General features: G+C 35.9%; 1 protein-coding gene across 2 annotated transcripts in view; it reads right to left on the bottom strand.

The window, feature by feature from the left end:
• tasora (transcription activation suppressor a) overlaps positions 1-25,003 on the bottom strand; it is a 49,035-nt gene extending 24,032 nt beyond the window's left edge. For both annotated transcript variants that reach the window (XM_048176246.1, XM_048176255.1), the window contains exons 1-8: positions 24,604-25,003; positions 6,998-7,143; positions 3,557-3,649; positions 3,306-3,378; positions 2,119-2,210; positions 1,897-2,028; positions 1,638-1,771; positions 1,530-1,558 (exon numbers count right to left, since the gene is read on the bottom strand). In XM_048176246.1, the coding sequence (XP_048032203.1) occupies positions 1,530-1,558; positions 1,638-1,771; positions 1,897-2,028; positions 2,119-2,210; positions 3,306-3,378; positions 3,557-3,649; positions 6,998-7,143; positions 24,604-24,832 (928 nt within the window). In that variant the 5' untranslated portion in view covers positions 24,833-25,003. The remainder of the gene's footprint in view (positions 1-1,529; positions 1,559-1,637; positions 1,772-1,896; positions 2,029-2,118; positions 2,211-3,305; positions 3,379-3,556; positions 3,650-6,997; positions 7,144-24,603) is intronic.
• Between the last annotated feature and the right edge of the window lie 733 nt (positions 25,004-25,736).

The following is a 25,736-nucleotide window of genomic DNA, read 5'->3' as shown; positions in this document are numbered from 1 at the left end:
TAAGTATTCAGACCCTTTGCTGTGACACTCATATATTTAACTCAGGTGCTGTCCATTTCTTCTGATCATCCTTGAGATGGTTCTACACCTTCATTTGAGTCCAGCTGTGTTTGATTATACTGATTGGACTTGATTAGGAAAGCCACACACCTGTCTATATAAGACCTTACAGCTTACAGTGCATGTCAGAACAAATGAGAATCATGAGGTCAAAGGACCTGCCTGAAGAGCTCAGAGACAGAATTGTGGCAAGGCACAGATCTGGCCAAGGTTACAAAAAAATTTCTGCTGCACTTAAGGTTCCTAAGAGCACAGTGGCCTCCATAATCCTTAAATGGAAGACATTTGGGACAACCAGAACCCTTCCTAGAGCTGGCCGTCCGGCCAAACTGAGCTATTGGGGGAGAAGAGCCTTGGTGAGAGAGGTAAAGAAGAACCCAAAGATCACTGTGGCTGAGCTCCAGAGATGCAGTCGGGAGATGGGAGAAAGTTGTAGAAAGTCAACCATCACTGCAGCCCTCCACCAGTCGGGGCTTTATGGCAGAGTAGCCCGACTCTTCAGTGCAAGACACATGAAAGCCAACATGGAGTTTGCCAAGATGGTGAGAAATAAGATTTGCTGGTCTGATGAGACCAAGATAGAACTTTTTTGGCCTTAATTCTAAGCAGTATGTGTGGAGAAAACCAGGCACTGCTCATCACCTGTCCAATACAGTCCCAACAGTGAAGCATGGTGGTGGCAGCATCATGCTGTGGGGGTGTTTTTCAGCTGCAGGGACAGGACGACTGGTTGCAATCGAGGGAAAGATGAATGTGACCAAGTACAGGGATATCCTGGACGAAAACCTTCTCCAGAGTGCTCAGGACCTCAGACTGGGCCGAAGGTTTACCTTCCAACAAGACAATGACCCTAAGCACACAGCTAAAATAATGAAGGAGTGGCTTCACAACAACTCTGTGACTGTTCTTGAATGGCCCAGCCAGAGCCCTGACTTAAACCCAATTGAGCATCTCTGGAGAGACCTAAAAATGGCTGTCCACCAACGTTTACCATTCAACCTGACAGAACTGGAGAGGATCTGCAAGGAGGAATGGCAGAGGATCCCCAAATCCAGGTGTGAAAAACTTGCTGCATCTTTCCCAAAAAGACTCATGGCTGTATTAGATCAAAAGGGTGCAAAGGGTCTGAATACTTAGGACCATGTGATATTTCAGTTTTTCTTTTTTAATAAATCTGCAAAAATGTCAACAATTCTGTGTTTTTCTGTCAATATGGGGTGCTGTGTGTACATTAATGAGGAAAAAAATGAACTTAAATGATTTTAGCAAATGGCTGCAATATAACAAAGAGTGAAAAATTTAAGGGGGTCTGAATACTTTCTGTACCCACTGTAAGCTGTTGCAGTAAGGAAAAGCGATCTTGGAAAATTTTTCAAAAATGCTGCTTTAATGTTCCACAGAAAACCATTAATATCTGAAAAATCCATCTCATGTGCTGTCAAATGCTGCATTACTGAAGTGACGCTCACCTCTGCTCATCCCTGATGGCTGACTGGTCCTGAGGAACAAAAACAATTTTAATAAGAGTTGAGTTTTGTGAGTCACAGCACCAAAAGTAAAGGAGAGCATTCAGGTACCTGAGAGGAGGAAGCGGTTTGGGGGCAGCCGTCAAAGCCTCTTTGCTTTTAAAGTAATAAGAAACCACAGCATACGGACACACATGTCTCGGCCTGGATGAAATGTCGAAATCCACATACTCGTAGAAATATTGCTGTGAAGAAAGACCCTTCAGCCATCTCAGAGTAAAAATAAATGCACTTATGATCATTTGATCAAGCATTTTTAGTCAGAGATTTTTTTACTCGTACTTGAATGACGAAAACAGCACTTTTTTACCTGAGTATACTCAAATGCCCTGTACGCCTGTAAGGATGTCACTCGAGTTGAGTTCTTCGAGAAATGGCTGTCAAATTTAGGTGTAGGATCCATACTTCTTGACATACAATCATGTACACTCTTGACTTTTCCCTGAAGGACAGAAGATGAACATTTCTCAGACTCAAAAACACTACGAGTTTCATTTGAAAATAACAGAGATCATTCAAACTGTTGATGTACCTTTATAACTTTAAATATGATGATGTTTCCTGTGGATCCAGGCTCGATGGGGCTGATTTGAAGTAAATCAGAAAACTGACACAGGTAAACACCTGCAATATCAACATATTTACTATTTATTAGAGGCACTACATGAACAAGTTTTTTTTAGTCATGCATCTTTTTTTTTGATGCATGAACAAAGCTTGACTAAACAATTTGCAGCGAGCCTCTGATCCAATAATCGCAATAAGCTTTGTGCTTTGTTACTTTTGAACTGAAACAAAGTTTCAGCTGTCAAATTCTCAATTCAGCCTTATGTCACGTAACGTTGCATTAACCTCATGAAAGCCATTCAGTGGAGGTTGTTTGTCATCTAGAAAAAATAAGACTAGATTTAAATAGTGTTTAAATATAAACACTATTTTGCATATTTTGTGTATGTTTACTTAACCCATTGTCTTTATTTAATGTTTGAATAAATCTTTCATGAAAGCAAGTTATTTATTACAGCCACTGTTTATATTTCAACAACAAACTGGAGTAGACACGTCATTATAAATATTATAAAGTTGATATAAAACTGCTTTATGTGCCATTTAAATGTTTGTATACAACTCAATTTTTATTTGAGTGTTTTGATTATATATATAAAAATGGATTATTAAATTAAAATTGATTATTAAATTAAAATTGATTGATTATTAAATAAAGTTTATTTTCATTTTTGGCTAAATGAAAACTTTAATTTTGGTGTTTTGGTAATAAAAATAATTTTGGTGATACTAATTATTATTATTATCATTATTATTATTATTATTATTATTATTATTATTATTATTATTATTATTATTATTATTATTACAATAATTTAATTTATTTTATTAAATTCTAAAAATTAAAACAAATTTTTATTTTCCCTGTGCATGCCACTGAGAAATATATTACTATAATAATAATACTATTGTACTGTCAAATAAAACTTAATGTTTATGATATTTATACTAATTAATATTAATATTAATAATATTATTATTATTAATAATAATAATAATAATAAAAATGTTTTAGAGTTAATACTCTCTAGGTATTTTTCTGACAAGGCGTAGTACTCACAGTATTCATTTCCTGTGATTCATCAAAGACCACTTCCCCAAAACTCAAGAATGTGTGTTATGAAATGTAGTGTGAAGGTTTGGCAATTTCACCTTTAGATGGATTCCCCAACATATTCATCCAGCTGCAGCCAACAGACAGACCTCTCTCACACACCACTGAGATCTGCAAGCAGCAAACAAACACAAACACAGGCATAATTACACTGCAGGCATGACCAATTATCACAGCAGAAACCACCTCAGAAATGAATGACGCCACCAAAGAATGACAAATGATCATTCGTTTAGATCATTCTGAAGGTACTGAACTAATAAAAGGCTGTACAAAAGAAGCTGTTTACCTTTTGATCATCACAAAGCAGGAAGCAAAATGATTCAGACAGCTCTTTCTCTGTGCGCCCATCCTGCTTGAGTTCCCTTCTCTTCTCCATGAACTGCACATTCAAAACATAACAATATTACTTTTGTACTTAATCTACCAAGAACAATCTAGATATCTAAATCACAAAGGTGAAAGTACCATTGTTCAAAAACACAGGCATATGCACACGCAATAAAATTACAGATTCCAGATTAAAGCCATGCTTGCATCTCAGTTGACCACATGAAAAATAATTGTTCCTAAGGAATGAAGAATGAGATTTTGTGCATTCATTTTGTGTAGACTGGGATAATTAATTGTGTATAACGCTGTCCTTACTTTTACAGATTTTTAATTGGAGATATGAAGACAATTGACATCTACATAATTTGAATACATAATATAAATACATCTACATAATTATTAGGACAATTAATACAACAAGTTAGAACATTTACAACCCAATCTAATCAAAGTGACATGTAACTGTATGCAAATAACAAACTTGCTCAGTGAGCTGACGATTCCTCCCTGAACACCTCTGAATGTGGTTTTTCAGTGATCTGATCACAATCCAGTCACTTGGGTACATGTACAACTTGGTTTATAATGTGGTCACAGCCAGGCAATCCGACTGTGATACACTTGCTTGGAACTTATGCTAATGGAATAGCTCACCCAAAAATGAAAATTTCCTGATTATTTACTTATGACTTTCCTTCCTTAGCTGAAGAGAAATTAAATAAATAAATTAAGGCTGTCAACATTAACACACACGATTGATTTTAAAATCCTCAATGTGTTAAAACTAGATACCACTTTTTCCAGAAAGAGTCTGATACCAATACTTTCATTTTTAGTACTTGCAGATACCAAGTCCCGATACCTGTATCTTCGTTGCATTTTTACTTTAAATATTCGGCAGAGAAAACAAAAGAACATGAATCAAATTAGTTGGCTTAGCAAATAGGTATATCCTTCAGTTATTTTCATGCCTAATTATGCCTGTTAAAATGTATTGCACTTTCATATTTTCATATATCATATTTTATCTTTCCTTTAATAGCATAGTAAATATTTAGAGCTGCTCCAGCAGGGCTTCATAAGGATTTTTTCTTAAGACATAACCGACTATGTTTCACAAGGATGCTTGCCTATGGGTATTTTGACAATTTTGTGTGAATTTTTCCGTTTAAGCGCAAAAGAACTTGATTTAATAGGCTATTTGTACGCTGTCTGAGAGGCAGTTTTCTGGGTGCGCGCTTCGGATGTTTGTGCAAACACAGAAAACTTATTAAAAAAGTCATATGATTACTGTACCGCCTTCCTGTAATAATGTAGGGAACCACTTGTTATACATAAATCATGCAACAGTTCATGTTTTTGCTTGTACATATACCATTTGGTTTTAATTCAAATGACGCATGCGTGCTGAGTGTACGATCAGCAATCAAGAGCATGCAACAGAAGTTGCATGCGCTCTGTTAGCAACAGAAATGTGCGCGCTATGTCAGTTAACGTTAGTAACGTCCTTTGCTACTCCCATATCTGACCCAATTAACTTTCCAGCGATGTCTGTGAAAAAGGGATGCAACTGACAACTTTGTGCATCTGTGCCACTGCGTACTCAATGCACTCTGCTTGTTTTGCTTATCAGCTTGCGCACAGCAGCTATAGTGCAAATATTTAATTTGTTTAATATTCTGTTAATTAGATACATTTACTTCATAGATATCCTTCTCTGATATCTCAAATGTGCTCTATGTTTGCTCTGTTGTCTGTGATTCTTTGTCTGGACACGAACACCACATGCTGCGTGGTATTGGTCTTTGGTATCGGATCATTTTGATGAGTATGAGTACACAAGCGCAGTATCGGGCCCGATACCAGCACATCCCTAGTTAAAACAATTTAACGAAAGTAAAAAACTGAAGCATGTGAAATTGCATCATTAACATAATTTACGTCACACAGTTTGATGATCTTTAAAGTCAGGAGCATCTACAATGGTGCAAGCACCTGTAACCCTGGTAGCTCAGCATTCCAAAGCATTTGTGAATTTAGATCTATGCTCAAACAGGTAATGACAGTTTAAAAATATGTATACCTATAAACTGCAAAAAAAAAGTTATGTTTGTTGGAAGTAATGGCCCTGTCCAAACAAAAATCTGAACTACTGGCCTAGCAAAACATCTTTACTGTTGAGACTTGTGTGGTATTTCTGTTCTCTTGTTAGGATTGTATGTGCTGACCTTGAGCATAGAACAAAAACACCACTTGCCATGTGGAAAGTGTATCATGCTGAGAGTTTACTTTTAGACAGCTACACACGGATTCTGAGACACAATTCAACATGTATATTTTTTATTAGGGATACACTGATACCATTTTTTTAAGGACCGAGTATGAGTATCGATACTTTTTTTCTAGTACTCGCCGATACAGATACTGATGTCTATGCATTTATTCATTTCTCTCTCTCTCTCTTTTTTTTTTTTTTTTGATGTAGCAGTTTTCCAAGCACAACACAGTGAGACTAATGAATGTAGGACAGCTTCTTTATTATTACTTTAATGAAAAAAGTAATACTTTTTATGTGCTTGTCACAAACTTAAAGATCAAAAAGTGTCCAATAACCTTCAAAGGGCACAGTTACCAATATATATATATATAACTGTTGTTATATAAAAAGAAATTTACAAAGAAATGACAAACAATACAACAAATACTATAGATATACAAATTAAATAAACTTGTTTTTCAGATACAGGTTTATTTACCATGTATACATTTATTTAACATGTTTTGTTGTTTTATTAACATTAATGACAAATATAGGCTATGGTCCCTTTAAGGCCAATTCCATGGATACTGACACATATCCTGTTTTCACCCAAATGTTTACGTCCACTTAAGCCATAACCAACTGTATTTACGTGAGATACTCCACACGATGGACATTTTGACAACTGTGTGCATTTCACCATTCAGGCGCAAAGAGAACTGATCGCGCTGTCTGAGAGAACTGGGATCGCGCACGCAAGAGATCGCTTCTGGTCTGTGTCATTCAGCGCAATTCTGCCTATCCCGCCTTCATTAATCGATAACGAATTGTGATTGAAAGCATGCAGTTCGCAATGTATGTGTTGTCATCATTAATTTTGAAGCATTTCCACACCTCTGAGGCTGACATTGTTTCTGCTGCTGCCGCCGGTGTCTCTGTGCACGGAAAATTCTGTCAGTTGAGGTATCGGTCTTTGGTATCGGGGGTATTTTTACGAGTACCAGTACAAGTACATGAGCTTGGTATTGGGCCCGATACTGATACTGGTATCGGACTCGGTGCATCCCTATTTTTTATAAAGGTGTTCAATCTCATTTATATGGCATATTAAATAATTATGCTTAAATATGCTCTTACGTCTTTCTCCAGCGGTTCACTGTGGACAAGGCGAGGTTTGGAGTACACAAACGTCCCTGCTGAGGAAGAGTCCTTGTAACTGGAGGTGAGGATCTGCAGGATGTCAGAAAACTCTCTGGAGTCCATAGACACATACTGAAACAGAGCTGTGAACGGAGAACAAAACCATCAGAACACAATACAACTACAATCTCTTGTTAAAGTCAGTCTGTGCCCTAGAAAGTAGCCTTGTTTATACACGGAAAATATGGCAGGGGAATGACATAAGTAGCTGATACATTTTGTCAATGTAGCACCACTAATGAGCTTTAAGCTGTTTACGGTACACCTCACTGGGTCAACCAGTCTCAAGTGGTCTCATTGAGGTTGCTTGTCCATTTTAAATGTTACTACATTTTTGAGCATTACTTCTATCAGTGTAGTGGTATTGCAAAACCATCAGGGTTGTTTTTTTTATTTTTTTTTTATTTACTTGGTTGAACCACAGCCGCCATCTTTGCGTCACGCTGCACAACAAATTTTGTTTTTACAAATTTTTATTTATCAAAGCCTCAATTTTTTTATGGGGAAGAATGTAGACGTTTTAAAAAAATCTGATTAAATTAATCAGATTAAATAAAGATTAAAAATTTGATTAATCAGATTAAAAATTCCAGTTTTATTTTCCGTATTTTATTTTAAAAAGGTGTCATTCCACATTCTTTCTTGAAAATATTGTGCAGATGTAAAGCTATAACACAAATATAGCAATGCATGTGTGCTAAAAACAAGGTAATTATTATATTCCAGGGCTTGATGCAAAAATGCTATAGGCTATTTTTTCCTTCCAGAGTTACCAGCTACCAGTTAGAATGAAATAAAATACTGCTTGCTTTATTTCAAAATACAAGTCAGTTAAAATGCTATTTATATATTTTAATTTTCATGTTATCGGTACAGTAAATGTACAACTCTCACAAAATCCTATTTAACGGGACTGTTAAAGGGATAGTTCACCCAAAAATGAAAATTTTATGTTTATCTGCTTACCCCCAGGGCATCCAAGACTTTGTTTCTTCAGTAGAACACAAATGATGATTTTTAACTCCAACCGTTGCCGTCTGTCAGCTGTATAATGCGTGTCAATAGGAACTCCATTTATAAGAGTCAAAAAAACACGTCAGACAAGTCCAAATTAAACCCTGTGGCTCATGATGACACATTGATGTCCTAAGACACGAAACGATCGGTTTGTGCGAGAAAACGAACAGTATTTATATAATTTTTTACCTCTAAAACACCATGTCCAACTGCGTTCAGCATCCGGTTAGTGAGGTCAAAAAACGCGTTCTGATGACGGAACCGATGTCTCGCGCTTTGCTTCAATGAGTGCGAGACATCACTTCTGTTGTCAGAGCGCAATCAGACCTCACTAACTTGATGTGGAGGGCAGTTGGACATAGTGGTGTTTTAGAGCTAAAAAAATTATATAAATACTGTTCGGTTTCTCACACAAACCGATCGTTTCATGTCTAAGGACATCAATGTGTCGTTACGAGCTGCAGGGTTTAATTTGGATTTGTCTGTCGTGTTTTTTTTTTACTCTTATAGATGGAGTTCCCATTGACATGCATTATACAGCTGACAGACAGCAACGGTTGGAGTTAAAAATAATCATTTGTGTTCTACTGAAGAAACAAAGCCACCTACATCTTGGATGCCCTGGGGGTAAGCAGATAAACATCAAATTTTCATTTTTGGGTGAACTATCCCTTTAACACTAAAACTCTGACAGCATGACTTCATCTGACAGAAGAGCTGCAGAGATATTCAAGGTACTGTATTCCCTCATGATATTTCCTCAAATATATTAGATATTAAAAGGTGCTAAAGAGGATGTTTTGTTTTATATATTTTTGCAATATTACTTGAAACTGTCTTTACTAACTGATAAAAGACTATTTTGTTTGATGTTTGATGTTTGACTAGGAATGCATCTCCACAGCATAGTCACCGGCATCAGTTGCATTATTAAACATGTTTAGGAAAATCTTTGTGAGGAAGACTGACAACAGCTGGTTCTTAAATTAAGACTAGAAACTTTAGACACCGCACACTGCATGACTTTAAACACAGATTAGACCAGTGCGTTTGGGCAAGATCAGTCGTCACGATCAAATTACATTCATAATCAGCCTAGACAGTAATGTTCTCGGCTTTAGTTAACATTAACTCTCATTAAGCCATGGTTCTCAGCAGTTTAATAATCCCATTAGGCTGTTTAAAAAAAAAATCCTCTTTTGCAATTTACCCATGTCAAATAAACCGACAAAACCGGAAGTGGTGCATTCCACAGACGAGAATCCATGATGGCATTAGACTGTTTTCTAATGCTGCACAATGTATTAAAACTGAATGTAGTGTTTACTGAACAAATTGTGTCTCTGTCTTTAAACAAATTAAATTATAATAAAAAAAATAAAAAAAATCTATTTCTGCTAATGCTGTAAACTATATAGGCAGCACTTTCTTGCACATTACTATAATTTTAAAAGTTACAATTAACAACAGAGTAGGGCTGCACAATTATGACAAAAATCATAATTGTCAATTATTTCCTTGAAATTGTAATTGCGATTATTAATTACGATTATCACAATTTACATTGAATGATGTTTTGAATAGCTTTATACCATTGTTTGAAGCAATAATCATGTTTTGCTTGGTCTGCTCAAAGTCGTGCTGGATTTTCTCCTTAGCGTAAGGTTGAGAGGTCCATCTATCACTCTTTTCCATATTTGTAGAGTTAGTTCATCGACTAAATATATAGGCTGTGGAGGTGTTGTCACGGTACTGGAATTTCTAACTTCGATACGATACCTTGAAAAGTACTGATATTCCATACCATTTTTGATACCACAGGGGGAAAAAAACGTATATACTGTCATATAGATAATTTTAATATTATTTATTTTTTTTGTCCATCTATTGAAAGTCTAGGCAATCAAAAATTTCTTCTGAAGAATCACTTTATATGATAAAGCTTTTAAGCTTTTTTCATATATAAACATTGATCAGTTACCATTATAATTAACAAATCATTTACAAAACATGAATATACATTTATAAATGATTTATAAGTTATATACTAATACTTTATTAATGTTTTATTCATTCAGTTATAAGTCATTTATAAATTATTTGTTAACTATGAACAAATCATTTACAAAGCATGGCTATACATTCATAAATGATTAATAAGTGATATGTTAACATTTTATGAATGTTTTATTAATTCAGTTATGAGACATTTATAAGTTATTAGTTAATGATGAACAAATCATTTACAAAACATTACAATATACGTTCATAAATCATTAATACATGTTATGCTAACAATTTACAAATCTTGTTAAATAAATCAAACAAATCATTAGTAGATAGTTTATAAGTTATTAGTTAAGACATTATCACATAATAATTGAAGTATTTATGACAATTGTTTTAGTATCATTATCTCAATAAACAATTGTTAATCATGAACAAATGTTGAACAAATCATTAGTAAATGATCAGAATATGATTTATTTATAAAAGTTGTTAGCTGGTCTGTGTTCAAAAGCACAAATATTCAGGTATGCTAAAGCACAACTTTTAAGAAGAGTAATTTATTTGTTTTGAAGTGGATGAACATTTATTAATGCCTTACAGTCAGGTGATTCCAGTGGATTATATTAAATCCTTTCACTCATCAGCACAGGCTTGTGTTCTGTGTGGAGTGTTTGGGGTCTAGTGATGAAGTCATCCTCTGATCCGGATTTACCTTCCACTGAAGCTCACATCAGGTGCACAGAGTTAAACACTCCATATGTGTCAGAGAAGACAGCTGTCTATACCCTCACCAGTCAGCACTTACACTGCATTACACACTACAAAGTGTTCAACACCTGTTATAGATGATGTGTAAATGCATGAATAAATCATTTGCAAAGCTTTCTGCATACCCTATTCTAAAATGTAAACTATTCATCACTTATAAATGTGTTACACATCATTTGTAGACCTTTCTTACCTGTTACAAATTATTTGTATATGTATACAAGTCATTTATAACACTTTCTGCATACCCTATTCTAAAGTGTAAACTATTCATCACTTATAAATGTCTTACATATAATTTGTAGACCTTTCTTACCTGTTACAAATTATTTGTATATGTATACAAGTCATTTATAACACTTTCTGCATACCCTATTCTAAAGTGTAAACTATTCATCACTTATAAATGTCTTACATATCATTTGTAGAACTTTCTTACCTGTTACAAATTATTTATATATGTATACAAGTCATTTATAACACTTTCTGCATACCCTATTCTAAAGTGTAAACTATTCATCACTTATAAATGTCTTACATATCATTTGTAGACCTTCCTGTTACATGATCCATCTCATTCCATCACTTTACCCAAGCCTAAACTTTACATTATTAAAAAAACAAAAACAAAAAAAAAACACGGTCACTCTGCCACCGTTTAACCAACACTTAATCATTTAATTTTTATTTTGTTTTTAATGGAACAGCTCCTCACCATAACATGAAAACGCACCATAAACCGATAAGATTAACCGGTTTAACCGATAAAAGATTCTTATAAAGTAATATAACCATTATACATTAATCGTATCAATCCACCGTTTCATAACTTTCAAAATTGGCGCTTCTCACAATACGACACAGTTTGCGGCAATGACGTCAAACCTTGCTCCTTATTGGCTGTCACCGGCTGTCACATGTGATTTGCGACTACCATAGAGTGTTTGCGACATGCCGAATTTCAGTTGCTGTGTTATTCAGCGCGACGGTTAAAAGGATGGAAATGCAGATCAGAGGAATGTTTGCAGCGATTAAACACTTTAATTTCATTCTGTAACTCACACAAATTTATGATTTGCTGTCATTTCGCTGGTAATGTAGCACATACGTAGTTTTGTCTGATTTGTATAACGTTACTGTTTTTTGTAATGTTTTAAATAAATGATTGTGACTAACGTACATTTATCTGCCTGTTATACTACGTATATTGTCAAAATGGTTATGGTTAAGGTTATAGGGTGGAGTAGGGAGCTTAAAATTATTCTTTTTATACAACAGTATATCAACTAAGATAACAGTCACTGTAAATATATCAATATTGCGTTTTTATTTTTGTGAAGTGGCTAAATGTGGTCATGTTTAGATATAAGAGGTGAGTTAGGGGCTCAAAGATATCTATATAATAGTAAAATATATTTGCATAAAAATATTATAATTTTATATAAAAATATATAATTTAAATATTGGGATTCGTATAGATTTTTAGATCCTGTAACTGAAAGGTATACTTTGCATAAGGGAAATAAATGGTAAATTTACAGATTTTAGTTTGTACATAATTTATAAAGAAGATCTGCAAATGATATGTAAGACATTTATAAGTGATGAATAGTTTACACTTTAGAATAGGGTATGCAGAAAGTGTTATAAATGACTTGTATACATATACAAATAATTTGTAACAGGTAAGAAAGGTCTACAAATGATGTGTAACACATTTATAAATGATGAATAGTTTACACTTTAGAATAGGGTATGCAGAAAGCTTTGCAAATGATTTATTCATGCATTTACACATCATCTATAACAGGTGTTGAACACTTTGTAGTGTGTACTGCAGTGTAAGTGCTGACTAGTGAGGGTATAGACAGCTGTCTTCTCTGACACATATGGAGTGTTTAACTCTGTGCACCTGATGTGAGCTTCAGTGGAAGGTAAATCTGGATCAGAGGATGACTTCATCACTAGACCCCAAACACTCCACACAGAACACAAGGCTGTGCTGATGAGTGAAAGGATTTAATATAACCCACTGGAATCACCTGACTGTAAGGCATTTATAAATGTTTATCCACTTCAAAACAAATAAATTACTCTTCTTAAAAGTTGTGCTTTAGCATACCTGAATGTTTGTGCTTTTGAACACAGACCAGCTTACAACTTCATCAATAAATCATATTCTGATCATTTACTAATGGTTTGTTCAACATTTGTTCATGATTAACAATTGTTTATTGAGATAATGATACTAAAACGGTTTTGTCATAAATACTTCAATTATTTTGTGATAAATAATGTCTTAACTAATAACTTATAAACTACTACTAATGATCTGTTTGATTTATTTAATTAAGATTACTTACAACACATTTTTAAATTGTTAGCATGACATGTATTAATGATTTATGAACGTATATTGTAATGTTTTGTAAATGATTTGTTCATCATTAACTAATAACTTATAAATGTCTCATAACTGAATTAATAAAACATTCATAAAATGTTAACATATCACTTATTAATCATTTACGAATGTATAGTCATGTTTTGTAAATGATTTGTTCATAGTTAACAAATAATTTATAAATGACTTGTAATTGAATGAATAAAACATTAATAAAGTATTAGTATATAACTTATAAATCATTTATAAATGTATATTCATGTTTTGTAAATTATTTGTTAATCATTAACTAATAAGTCACAAATGACTTATAACTGAACGTTATTATAAAGTGTTACCCAATTATCTCACAAATATTTACCAACTCAATGTATTTGCTTTTACAATGGGGTAATTTTGCTCCAATATCTTACACACAGTACAAGGAAGCTTGATTCTAAATGGTAATTTGAATTCAAAAAAGACAAGTAAACAGTAATAAAATAAGAACAAATTAAGAAATTACTAACTATAGCACAAATAAACACAATAGAATAAAGACAGAAATTAAATAGACTGCTTTATTTTTTTCAGTTATGTCTAAAGTAGTAATCAGGTAAGAAACTGAATAAAGAAAAAGTAATCAAATGAAAATAACATTGGATAATCATTGTAAAAATTAAATAAGTTAAAGAAGTTAATCAGTCAAGAGCAGTAAGTGATTTTCTCTTTGTCTTTTGTCGTTTGATTAACATTAACAACACAGAGAGTGGCACGTTTATTCGCCTGCTGTCCCTATAAGATGTGATGAACGCACGGACACATTCTTCCTAACCTGTTTTGCAAGATGGGCATTGTGACATTGTTTCTGCATTGTGACACCAACACTATTAAACCTGAGAGCATGAGACGATTGAATGAGAGTAGGCGTGCGCATCTCAACTCGCTGTCAGAGAGGACAGCAAGAACGCGCAGCTGGTATCCGTGTATCGATACTGCAGAAAGGAGTATTGGTATCGTTTCAGATATTTCAGTATCAATACATATCGAAATATCAATATTTTTGACAACACTAGGCTGTGTACACGCCTTTTTGAAAATGGCGGGTCATGGTGTTCCCCATCAGCATACACATATGTCATTAGTAGCTCCTTTTGTGCTGGTTAGACCTGTTACACTCTGAAGTAGTCATGATTCGCCTCTCACAACGTAATATGCTCTCACACCTCTTAAACACGTAGAATAATGTAAGTGGATATTTTTCCATGTAATCGCGCCTTTGAACGATTACGAAATAGTGGCATCCGTAATCGTAATCGCGATTAGAAATTCGATTAATACCATGGGTCCCCTTACATGTTAAATCCCCATTTTGTGCCGGCACGTTTCTATAGTAGCCCTAAATGGACAAACTGCTCTACAGAGCGTGTTTGATTGACTAGCTACTCTCTGCTGTCTCAGACGACGACATATTTGTCCTGTGTTGGCCACCGTAGCATCTCTATATTGCAATTCGTAAGCTCACTGCTAGATGCCACCACAATTTACACAATGCACCTTTAAAAAATGAATACAAGCCTAAAAAAACTCTCAAGCTTACTGAAAACTAGTAAACAGTGATAAAGAAAGAGCAAAGAAAACAAACTACAACAGAACAAAGACACAAATGAAATAGACCTACCTGAAAAACTTCAAGCACTAGAAAAGCAATCAAATGTATATAAAAAAAACAATGCATAGTATTTACTGTGTAAATTAAAGGTGGGGTAAGTTGTTTTTCAAAAACACTGTTTAGAAGTTAGTCTGGCTGACACCATCAACAAACGTGTAATCAGTGTTAATTTTGTTGACAAATAATTTTTAGCATAGTTGTCGCAGACAAAAACGAGACGATTACTAAAAAAAACTAGTTTTAACTGAATAAAACTATGACGACAATCTACTCTCATTTTGTGTGATACAGAGGGACAAAGATATACATTCAGGACTGTTGTCCTGTGTGGAAACTCCGCACATTTGAATTGTTAAGTGCTGATCTAACCGCGGGAAAATGCGGCGCTGTTGCGCGTCTTACAGGATCGCGCATTAGGCCTGTTTCACACTGCAAGCATGTGCGGTGCGTGAGCACAACTACATAAGCTGTGTCTCATTCCAAAGGCTGCGTCCTCCGGAGGTCGCATTCGAAGGTTAAATACGTCATTGAGGCTGTATCGTTTCAGAAAAGTAAGTAGGACTCTCCGAACGCGACCTTGGAATGCGTTCTTTCCTTCACAGGAATTCGGAGGATGCATGAAGTGTATCCTTCGCTACTGCAGATAGCCCACAAATCTTTGCGTCACTGTTAACAACTGTCATTTATTTGAAAAAAAAATTAAAATAAAAATAAATAAATGCCGCAGTCGACAAATGTACAAGCGAAGATGTGTTTAAATGCAAGTAGTTTCAAGCTTGTTTTTGTTTAAAACTTTGTTCTTCCTAATATCCTCCTCCTTTGTCTCTTTAACAGATATCTGTTGTACATAAGCCAGCTCCTCAAGCATTAACCAAAATAAAACAAGTAAATACATTTTCTTTTCAAATAACATACAAATTTATTAATAATTTTCATTCATTTGCTGAGAGTGCAATGGCTGCTGTGAGTGCGTTGGCATAGCAATGATATGCTTCCCGTTTCCTTTCCTGCCTGTGTCTCTTACAAAGTATGTCTCATTTAATTCTGACTAAGGACACTCCATATACCACATCCTTCACAGGATTCGTCCTCTTGAGGATGCAGCCTTCGAAATTAAATGAAATGAGACACAGCAATAGTCACTGCAGCTGCAGAGACGCGCGAGTATTCACACTAGAAGTGTTTGTACAACGTCACAGCAGCGGCTCGAAGCTACATATAAAGTGAGCATTTCTTTATATGACAGCTATAAATTTGTAAAGTTGGTCATTTATAAACTTGATAGTCTTGAAAGTTTGTTAACATGGGGAGGTGTACAACATTCGCATATAAATGTAAATAAATAAAAAATAAATAAATAAAAGCCTTGTGTCATCCATTGCTGGTAGGCTGTGTTTTACATCATCTGCCGCGTGCACATTTACAAGACCGCAAACTTGGCGAAAAAAGCCAGCAAACTCGGGTTTGATTTGGGTATGCTGCAGCCTATATATCTCTCTGTGTAATAACTAAAACAATGTTTATCATATTTTCTTGCTAGTTTACTTTAGTTTTTTATAATACACCATACTTTAACCCAAACTGAATAATTAAAAATGTGTTTAAAATGGGTAAATCTTCTATAATTATTTTTGATTCTTAATTTTCTTTTCTGTCATACTCAAATTCTTCAAAACACATTAGACATGCTTATTCTGTGCATTTTGAACACTATATTTATATATTATATTTATTAGTGAAATTATATTTATTTTGTCCATCAAAAGTGTGGTTACACTTTAATTAAGTGTCGGCAGTGCAGCAAAAATAGACTCGGCGACGAAACCCCCGCTTCACTGCTGCTTACGCGACGCTCCTGCTTAACGCTTACGCACTGCTCCTGCTGCCTGTGTGAATGCATCCACTGGTTAACATGTACGCTGAAAAAAATACACGCTGCTCATGCGCTGCTTACGCTTGCAGTGTGAAACCAGCGTTAAGCCTCGTTTACACTGCACGCGTGTGCGGCGCGTTATGGCTGCGACACGGTTACGAGAGCTGATACACGGCCACTCTAGTCAATGCTCGTGTTTACACCAGCCGCGTCGTGGTGCGTTTGAGAAGCGTCCCAGAAGCGGCTCGCCGCGCCGCTTCGCTAAAGATAGGCGCCTCGCCTATTTTTGATGGACGCCGCGTCCAAGACGTGCAGCTCAAATACAAAATAAAGTCAAAATAATCACCTGCTGTAAACTCCTGCTCATATTTCACATCACTAGAATGCTAGAAACTGACGACAAGAGATTCGAAGTTGAAAAACTTTTTTGTTGTCCATAACTGGAAGTGTATTAACTTCATCTGTATGGCTACAGCAAAATAAAGTATGGCATAGCAATAAACACAATAAAACCGGACAAAATATAACAATTTGGCCATTAAAAACATGAAAAAAAAATCAACGAAAACAACGTTGGACAGGCACAACTAGTAGTCTCGCGAATCCAGCCGCTTCGCTTCTGAAATGCTTCTGGTGTGAGCTGACACTGCGCAGAGGACGGAACAAAACCTTGCCGGAGCCGCAACGCGCCGCACACGCGTGCAGTGTAAACGAGGCTTTAGACTGCTTCAGAGCGGTTATCAATCAATGAAACTTTTATGCCAAGCGACTGCTTATGAACTGATGTTGATGACTTATGAAAATGTTTACTATACAATGTTTATGGTAGTATGTTTTAGACCAGGGCTCGTCAACTGGCGGACCACGGGCCAAATCTGGCACACCAATAGGGCTGGACGATTAATCGAAAAGTAATCGAAACCAAAATTCAGAACTTCTAACCGACATAATTTTCCCATGTCAGTTATTTCGTTTTTTAATCCTGTTAATACTTCCCCCTTTAAAACATACTACAGCGTGTGTTGCCACGTGACTCCGCCCCGTCCAGTCAGTGGCATAAAAAAAACACGGAGGTGAATGCCAGTTCAACACATAGCCTGCATCCCAATGTGCATACTATCCACCCTATTCACACTAAAAAGTATTGAATATTACTAATGCCACATACTATTTAGGAAGGATAGTATGCACATTGAGACACAGGCATAGTGATGGCGCGCGAGTGGTGAGCCTTGCATCTTCATACTTTGTCAGTTGTATTCATTTTATAGTTTGCCAGTTTGGACTCTCAAGCGATTTTAGAGGTTTGGATGTGTATTATTTCGAGCTACCGTGCTCGCACAGCTTCACTGTGGCACGAACACTCATACAAACAGTAGCTGCGCAACAGTGGTGAAGTCTAGTTTTTTGTAGTGAGTATACTGTGATTTTTCCCTCCCAACCTCATACTCACCCGACCCCATAAGCACCACCACACTCGCTAATGCATATATGTATCTGATCTAGGCTAAATGTAATTGAGAGCATTCTGAAAGACTGCTTATGTGTGTTAACAACAGGTAAATTTATTATAAGCAACATACGACTTAACAGCCAATGACATTTACAGCTGAAGAGACTATGGACTGATTTTCTACTGTTTAGTGTCAATCACCATCTAACTCACTTAAGATAGCCTTAGATGTTATATGAATATGGTCCCTTATTTTATTAGCTGGCAAGTTTCAATGCACATTTAAGAGTTAAAGTTGCAACTGTTATTTTCCTACTCTGTTAAAAACAACCCAAGTTGGGTTGAAAATGGACAAACCCAGCGATTGGGTTATTTTAACACAGCGGCTGGGTTATTTATTTTATTTATTTATGATTTAATGCCATATCAGCAGCAATGGCTATATTCATGGCAATCAGCAATATCCAGCGGCTGGGTTAAATGTTTGCCCAGCGTGCTGGGTAGTTTTATTTAACCCAACTATTACGTAAAATTGCTGTATTGCTTGCTTAAAATTAACCCAAAATATGTTGGAAATTAACATATACAATTAACAATTAACATTAACATAAACAATAAACATTTATTAAACTGTTTATGAATAAATGATCACCTTTCAATTATTATTGTTGCCTCTAGTAATTGTGTCTGATTTTTAATTTCCAACATATTTTGGGTTCATTTTGGCCAGCCAGAGTAATTTTTAAACAATAGCTGAGTTAAATAAAACTGCTCAACAGGATGGGCAAACATTTAACCCAACTGCTGGGTTAAAACAACCCAATCGGTGGGTTTGTCCATTTTTTTTTTAACCCAGCATTTTTAGAGTGTAACAATAATGGAAAGATGAGGATTAGCAGTATATCACAATATCACCCTGTTTGGACTTTGTTTTCTGTTTTGCACCATTTCCTGTCAGTGTGTCATCATAGTTATGCATTTCAATTCACTAACTTGAAATTCGATTCAATATCAGTTATTTTGGATACTGTATATCAGTACATGGCAAATTTTCTCAAGAAAAAAAAAATGTAAAATGAACTGATTTGCATATAAACAAACTACACTTAGCCGGGGACACACCTAACGATTAGCTGAAACACTCTAAGACTGAACTGAACACACATACCGATTGTTTCCTTCGACTGGAGCTGATTTATATACTTACACATGGAATCTGAACACCGACTGTAATCGCAGACTGAACGCAACTGGCTCTGACTGGACGCGTTTGAGCGCGATCAGTCATAAGTATCAATTTACATTCATAATCGGCCTTACAATCGTTAAGTGTGTGCGCGACTTTAAGGAATTTTTGTAATAATAATGTTATAATAGGCCTACTAACTTTAAAATTATTTCTACTCCAATTCGTTTTTTTTTAAATATAAACATTTAAATGGTGGCTGTCAACTTGACAGATTTATTCAAACATGCATTATAAGCTATTGAAGAACATTAAAAATTATAATTAATATATGGTGCATATATTTAGCTATATGCTCCTCTCTAGATTTTTCTAGCTGACTAATGAGTTTATGGTAACTAAATATGTTTATACTGAGGTAACATTAGCCTTAATGTGATGTTACATGACATTGTTTACAAGCTGTTTAATGTCTTTCCGCGGTTGAAACACTGATTACGCGAATACACGAGACATGATAAGGATTTCGGTAAGTTGAACTGTATCTTTTATCATACCTTCAGAAGTTCATTCATGTTTATTTCGTGCTGTAACTGTATTAAAGCGGAGGAGAGAACCAGTTCACCTGCGCTTCACACTGCCGCTTCTCTTGAACTGATGAGGCACTACAGCAGTCACGACACATTAAAGAGCGCCAAAACGGTATTTTTTTTTTTATTATGTAGTAAAATGGGCAGAATTTGAAATATGAGACTTTTTTTTATGTCAAAAGCAACAAACCACAAATCTTATTGTGATTTATTGGATGGTTACGTATCCTCGCGCTTTTTTAAGTGGGTATACGGAAATCCTTAACCTTTCCTAGTGGGTATACGGCGTATACCCGCGTATCACGTAGACTACACCACTGCTGCGCAAAACGTGAAGATCGCGCGCACTGAAAGGAACGCAGAAACTAGTTGTCAGCGCTGTCCTGTGATTTATCACTAAAGTAGCTTAGAAACTCAAAACTACTTATAGCATATATTTTTCTACTTTTGAAGGAACTATTTACCACAGCTTCACAATTAATAGAGAGACGGTATGACTAATTCACACACGCAATCGCTCTCATTAGTGGTACTGTGCTAATTTATCTGATTTACAACGAGCAGAAATCTGTAAGAAATGTTACGAACCATAGATAAATAACTGCTGAAAGTGAGCTATGTCAGATCACTCTTTCAATAGGAAAAAATATCCCACCTTTAATAGTCAATCATATTTACAGTACAAACCTTGTCAGTGAACTATGATGGCCAAAAAACAAACGAACAAACAAACAAACAAAAAACAGAAACAAAATTATCGTTCATTAATTGTAATCGAGGTAAAATGTTCAATTAATCGAGGTTTTGATTTTAGGCCATAATTGTCCAGCCCTACCCACCAATCATCTTCATCCAGTCCGCGGCACCCCGATTTCCCTCCTCCTCTTTTCCTGGCAGTGGCGCCTGCAGCTGTAGGTCTACGGCTATATACGCACTGTTCGTACCATGCATGCTCCTCCGACTGACCTGAGAAACATTTTCCTTGCGAATATTTCAGCAATTATATGTGCGAATAACTAGTCGTTTCGTACCTGCTCGTTATGTGTGTGTCAGAACTGTTTACTCCCGCTAGCATTCCCACGGACGGTGCATGTTGCAAAGTCACAAGGCGGCGCTGTTGCGCGTTCTACAAGCTAGCGCAACAGAGCTTCAGACTGCTTCAAAGTGATTCTCAATCAATAAAAAGCGCAGATTTATGCCAAGCGATTGTTAATGAACTCAAGTTGATGAATTATTACAAAGTCTACTTCATGGCCTTTATATAAAATGTTTTAGACGATTGTAAGAAACTGAAGGATCAGCCTGCAATAGTACAGACATTTCAAAATAAGAGTCCCGGTGTATTTCGGGCTTGTTTATAATTAAAAGTCACACGCTAAGTTTTTTATTTTTCTTTTGGGCATTATTGGTATTTTGGTTACACAATAAATTGTATTTAATTTGATTTCCATTTAATTCATAGTAAATTATTGTAGTCTCCCCCACAGGAAGAAAAGACTAAGAACATTTTTTGACACATATATTATTCATTTTATAAATTTTACTAGTAAAATCTGTGTCCCATTCACTGAGAGAAAGGTGAACCATTTAAATACTGTAATTTATGCATTGTAAATTATGCAAATAATGCATAATATTAGTATGCAATTAAATGTAATATGCTATGTAATTAAAATTAATTTCAATAAATAAAAATACTGTTAAAAAAAAAAAAAAAAAAAAAATCACACATTATTTGTTTGTCACATGTAGTAGACGATTTTTGTGCCGTGGGTAATAAAAGGATTTTTCGCCCGGCTACCACCGCAAGTATATTTCAAACCTGTGGGAAGCACTGATAATAGAATATCATTTGACAGTGGTAGTGAGTAGCCATGTATGGTTTTACCTGTGGTTACCAAGTCTTACTGTGAAAATATTTTCATTTAAGCCTAATAATTAAAATAATTTTTACCAATGAGACCCCGGCCCTCCTCAACTTTTTGATTTGATAATACAGCCCTCGAACGAAACTACTTGAAGAGCCCTGTTTTAGACTGTTGTAAGAAAGTATATTTTATCTCCCTCATCTGAACTTCAGTGAGCAGCCTGCTACAGTGCAGACATTTCAAAATAAGAGTCACAGTGTATTTTGGGCTGGTTTATAATTCAAAATCATGCATTATAGCCCAGGATTTTTTATTATTATTATTTTTTATTATCATTATTATTTTGTTTACACAAACTGTATTTAATTTAGTTTCCATTTAATTCATAAGAAACTATTGTAGCTTCTGTCATAGAAAACAAAGAATAAGAACATTATTTGACACATTATTCAATAGGCCTATATAGATTTGATAAGTATCAGGGTTATTATAGTTAACTAAACCTAAAACCATAACAACAAAAACTATATAGACATTTAAAAGCCATAACTAAAAGACAAACACAAAATTACTAAATTTAACATAAAATTACAATGAAAGCAGAAAAACTAAAAATCAAATCTCATCAATTTTTAACAAAAACTATTACCTCAATTAGGGCTGCACGATTAATCGCATGCTTTTGTCATGCGTGTCTCGTCAGTAAAGCCGGTTCTGTGATTAGCGGTAAATGTCCATCACCTGCTTTCAAATGGAGTGGCACTTAATATACAGAGCCGTAGTTCGCGGACAAGCTACGTAATATCGCATTCGTAATCGAAAGCGATTCATCTGCGATTATGAACACGATATTGCGTAGCTTGTCCGCGAACTACGGCTCTGTATATTAAGTGCCACTCCATTTGAAAGCAGGTGATGGACATTTACCGCTAATCACAGAACCGGCTTTACGGACGAGACACGCATGACAAAAGCATGCGATTAATCGTGCAGCCCTAATCTCAATGATAAGTATGTGTCAGTCCCTAACAAGTACTGAAATGAGCTCTCTTGTCTTTTTGCACTTGAACGGTCAAAAAAACACAATGTTAAAATGTCCGTTTTGGCGAGTAAAGTAACAGTTGGTTATGTTTTAAGTGAATGTAGCTGGGAGAATATCAGCTTCAACTGTTAATAACTCAATTCAACTGTTCTGAAACAGAAAACTCAGAGTTTCCCATTTCAGGGTAAGTCAACTCAGAGTTCAAGTTTTAACTCAGAGTTGGTTGAATCTCCTTATTGACTGTTTGCTAGAAAATCTTACCACTCTGCTCAGACAATCCCCGACCCAACAAACGGTGATTAAAAAAATGTTCAGTCAGGTGAAAACAAACTCCGACCAACAGCAACAGACGCCAACAGGGGTATCACACTAGCTGCATCTCATTTCGGAGACTGCGTCCTGATCCAACAAACTCCAACAGACGTGTCTGTTGCCGTTTATCTTTGCGGTGTTCACTGGCCTTTAACCACATTCATCGTGGAACTTGCTAACTAGCAAAAGGCGATTTGCAAAGATTCATAAAAAAAAAAAAAAATAAATAAATAAAAATAACTTTTTAGTGCAGACATAAACACATATAGGTAGATCCGGGGGCGCATTCCCTTAAAAAACAAAATTAATCCACAGCGTCTTCAGCGGCTCAGATGTCGAGAGTAAATGATGACTGCTATGTTCATTCTTATATAAAAATATCAAAACGCCTCAGTTGCTTAGGAGATATTCTTGTCCACACCTGCGCAGCGTTGAAACAATGGCGGATTGTTTACAGCACTCAGGTGTCTATGCTAAAACGGCAGTGTCCGTCAACAGTTGTGGGAGGGGCCTGTGCAAATTTATGTCACTTTGCCAAGAATCTGTGAATGGCTTGATCTAACAAAGTGCTTATGATTTGTGGGTTTTAATAAAAAAGCACTGGGTGGATTTTTATCATTATAGGGTGGTTGTGTAGACACACTGCCAACACACATTTATGTCCAAACACCATGTAAAAGTGAATTTTGCATCCGATATTCCCTTTAAAATGTTTCAACAGAATCTTCTGAATAAGAGGAGTATTTGAAAAAAAAAAGAAAAAAAAAAGCCAAATGCATGAATTAAAGTTTTAAATGTGCAAACAGAATATTCAACCTTTAAAAACTGCACAGAAATCTTTGTAGTTATCTACAGAATATCTGAATTGAAGCTTTGAATGTGTACACATTTTAATGTTTGAAATTCGATTCTATAAACGTTTAAAGTAACATTTTATTTAAAATGAATAATTATTTGTGTCTTTTTAAATCGTAAAAAAGAATGACATGTAGTGCTCCCCACTGTACCCCAGTGACACAACGGGTGTGGCACAGCAACCTGTTACCTGAGGGAGGGTGTACACACAGACACAGACAAACACAAACACAAACACATCCACAAACACACACACACACACACACACACACACACACACAGAGAGAGACTTTATAATATCTCTAATATTATAGGCTGATGCACAGCATCTCCATTTATCCTGTCATGAATTACTGGGCTGCCCATCTAGACAGCATTACCGGGCAACACATTCAACGCGCCTGTGATGCATAGAGTTGTTGTCTAGGTTGAGAGCTCACTACAATTTGAGACACAGACTGGGTGTCTTTAGTACCAGTAACGGAAAAAAGACAAACAAAGGGGGCCAGCGCACCTCTCTTTTCTTTGCTCTTCCGGGGGATGTGGAAGTTCAGTCGCGGCTGTTCTTCGGCAGGTTTCGCGGCCCACGATACTCTCTTGACCCGTTTATCTTCATCGGGACCGTCCGGACAGCCATACTCTTCCTCCGTGGCGCCATTTTGGCTCCATGAAGGCGCAGTAGGATTGTCTTTTACTTTGTCGCTGAATTTCCCTCCTCGATGCTCCATCGCTGCTTTATTCATGAGCTGCAGACATGAGTGGACATGGATTCTCCTCGCAGCGCTAAAAGCTGGAGGCAGCGTGGGGTTTCTGTCTGCTGAATGTGCTTCACACCACACATAAACACACACACATGTACATACCCACTCATAGCCGCAATGTGTGTATGTAACCGGATCGCAATAGTGCCATCCAGCGGGCTCCATTATAACACTGCTGAATAATATTAATCTGAGCGCCGCCTGCAGGTGTCAATGCTGAACTACAGAATGTCCCTTCAGCTTATCACCACCAACAAAGAAACATTTTAACGATATATCATATTCAACGGCACATATACAGTAGCCTATAAATTCAAAAATATTTTATTATCATTTTATATGAAAATTACATAAAAAATTGTCTGAAAAATTTGAGCAGTGCTTGCAAAACTCACTACCACAGTGTTACAGTTGGCCTGACAGTTTCCCAGTATTTAAAGTCCCCATGAAATCAAAATTTAATTTATTTGTCTTTTAGTAGGAATATGTTAGCCTTAACGTTATCTATAAGCTAGTGTGCTCCAAAACAATGACAATTTATTTCATTTAGAATATAGGCATTCAAAACTTGCAGTCTTTCACTTCATCCAATATGGATCAACAACGATTTTGATGACATCACCCTGCACTTCAGCTTCTCCTTCTTCTTGATTGTATAATGTAATGTATAACCATTAAGCTTGGTTATACTCCAGTACGTACGCGTACACGGACAGCTGTGGACAGCACAGATGCGGACTACTTGTATTTATACTACTGAAAGAGTATGCTGGGGTCTGCTCTGTGGACGTGTTCCACACATGCTCAGTACATCGGCTTGAACAGAAAACAAACATGGATTATGCACATCATTATTGTTGCACATCTGGCTGTCTTCATATTGTTT

This window comes from Megalobrama amblycephala, linkage group LG2 (assembly GCF_018812025.1).
Source record: "Megalobrama amblycephala isolate DHTTF-2021 linkage group LG2, ASM1881202v1, whole genome shotgun sequence".
In the NCBI taxonomy this organism is placed as follows: Eukaryota; Metazoa; Chordata; class Actinopteri; order Cypriniformes; family Xenocyprididae; genus Megalobrama; species Megalobrama amblycephala.
The sequence above is the reverse complement of the archived record's forward strand: the minus strand, read 5'-3'. Positions and strand labels throughout refer to the sequence as shown.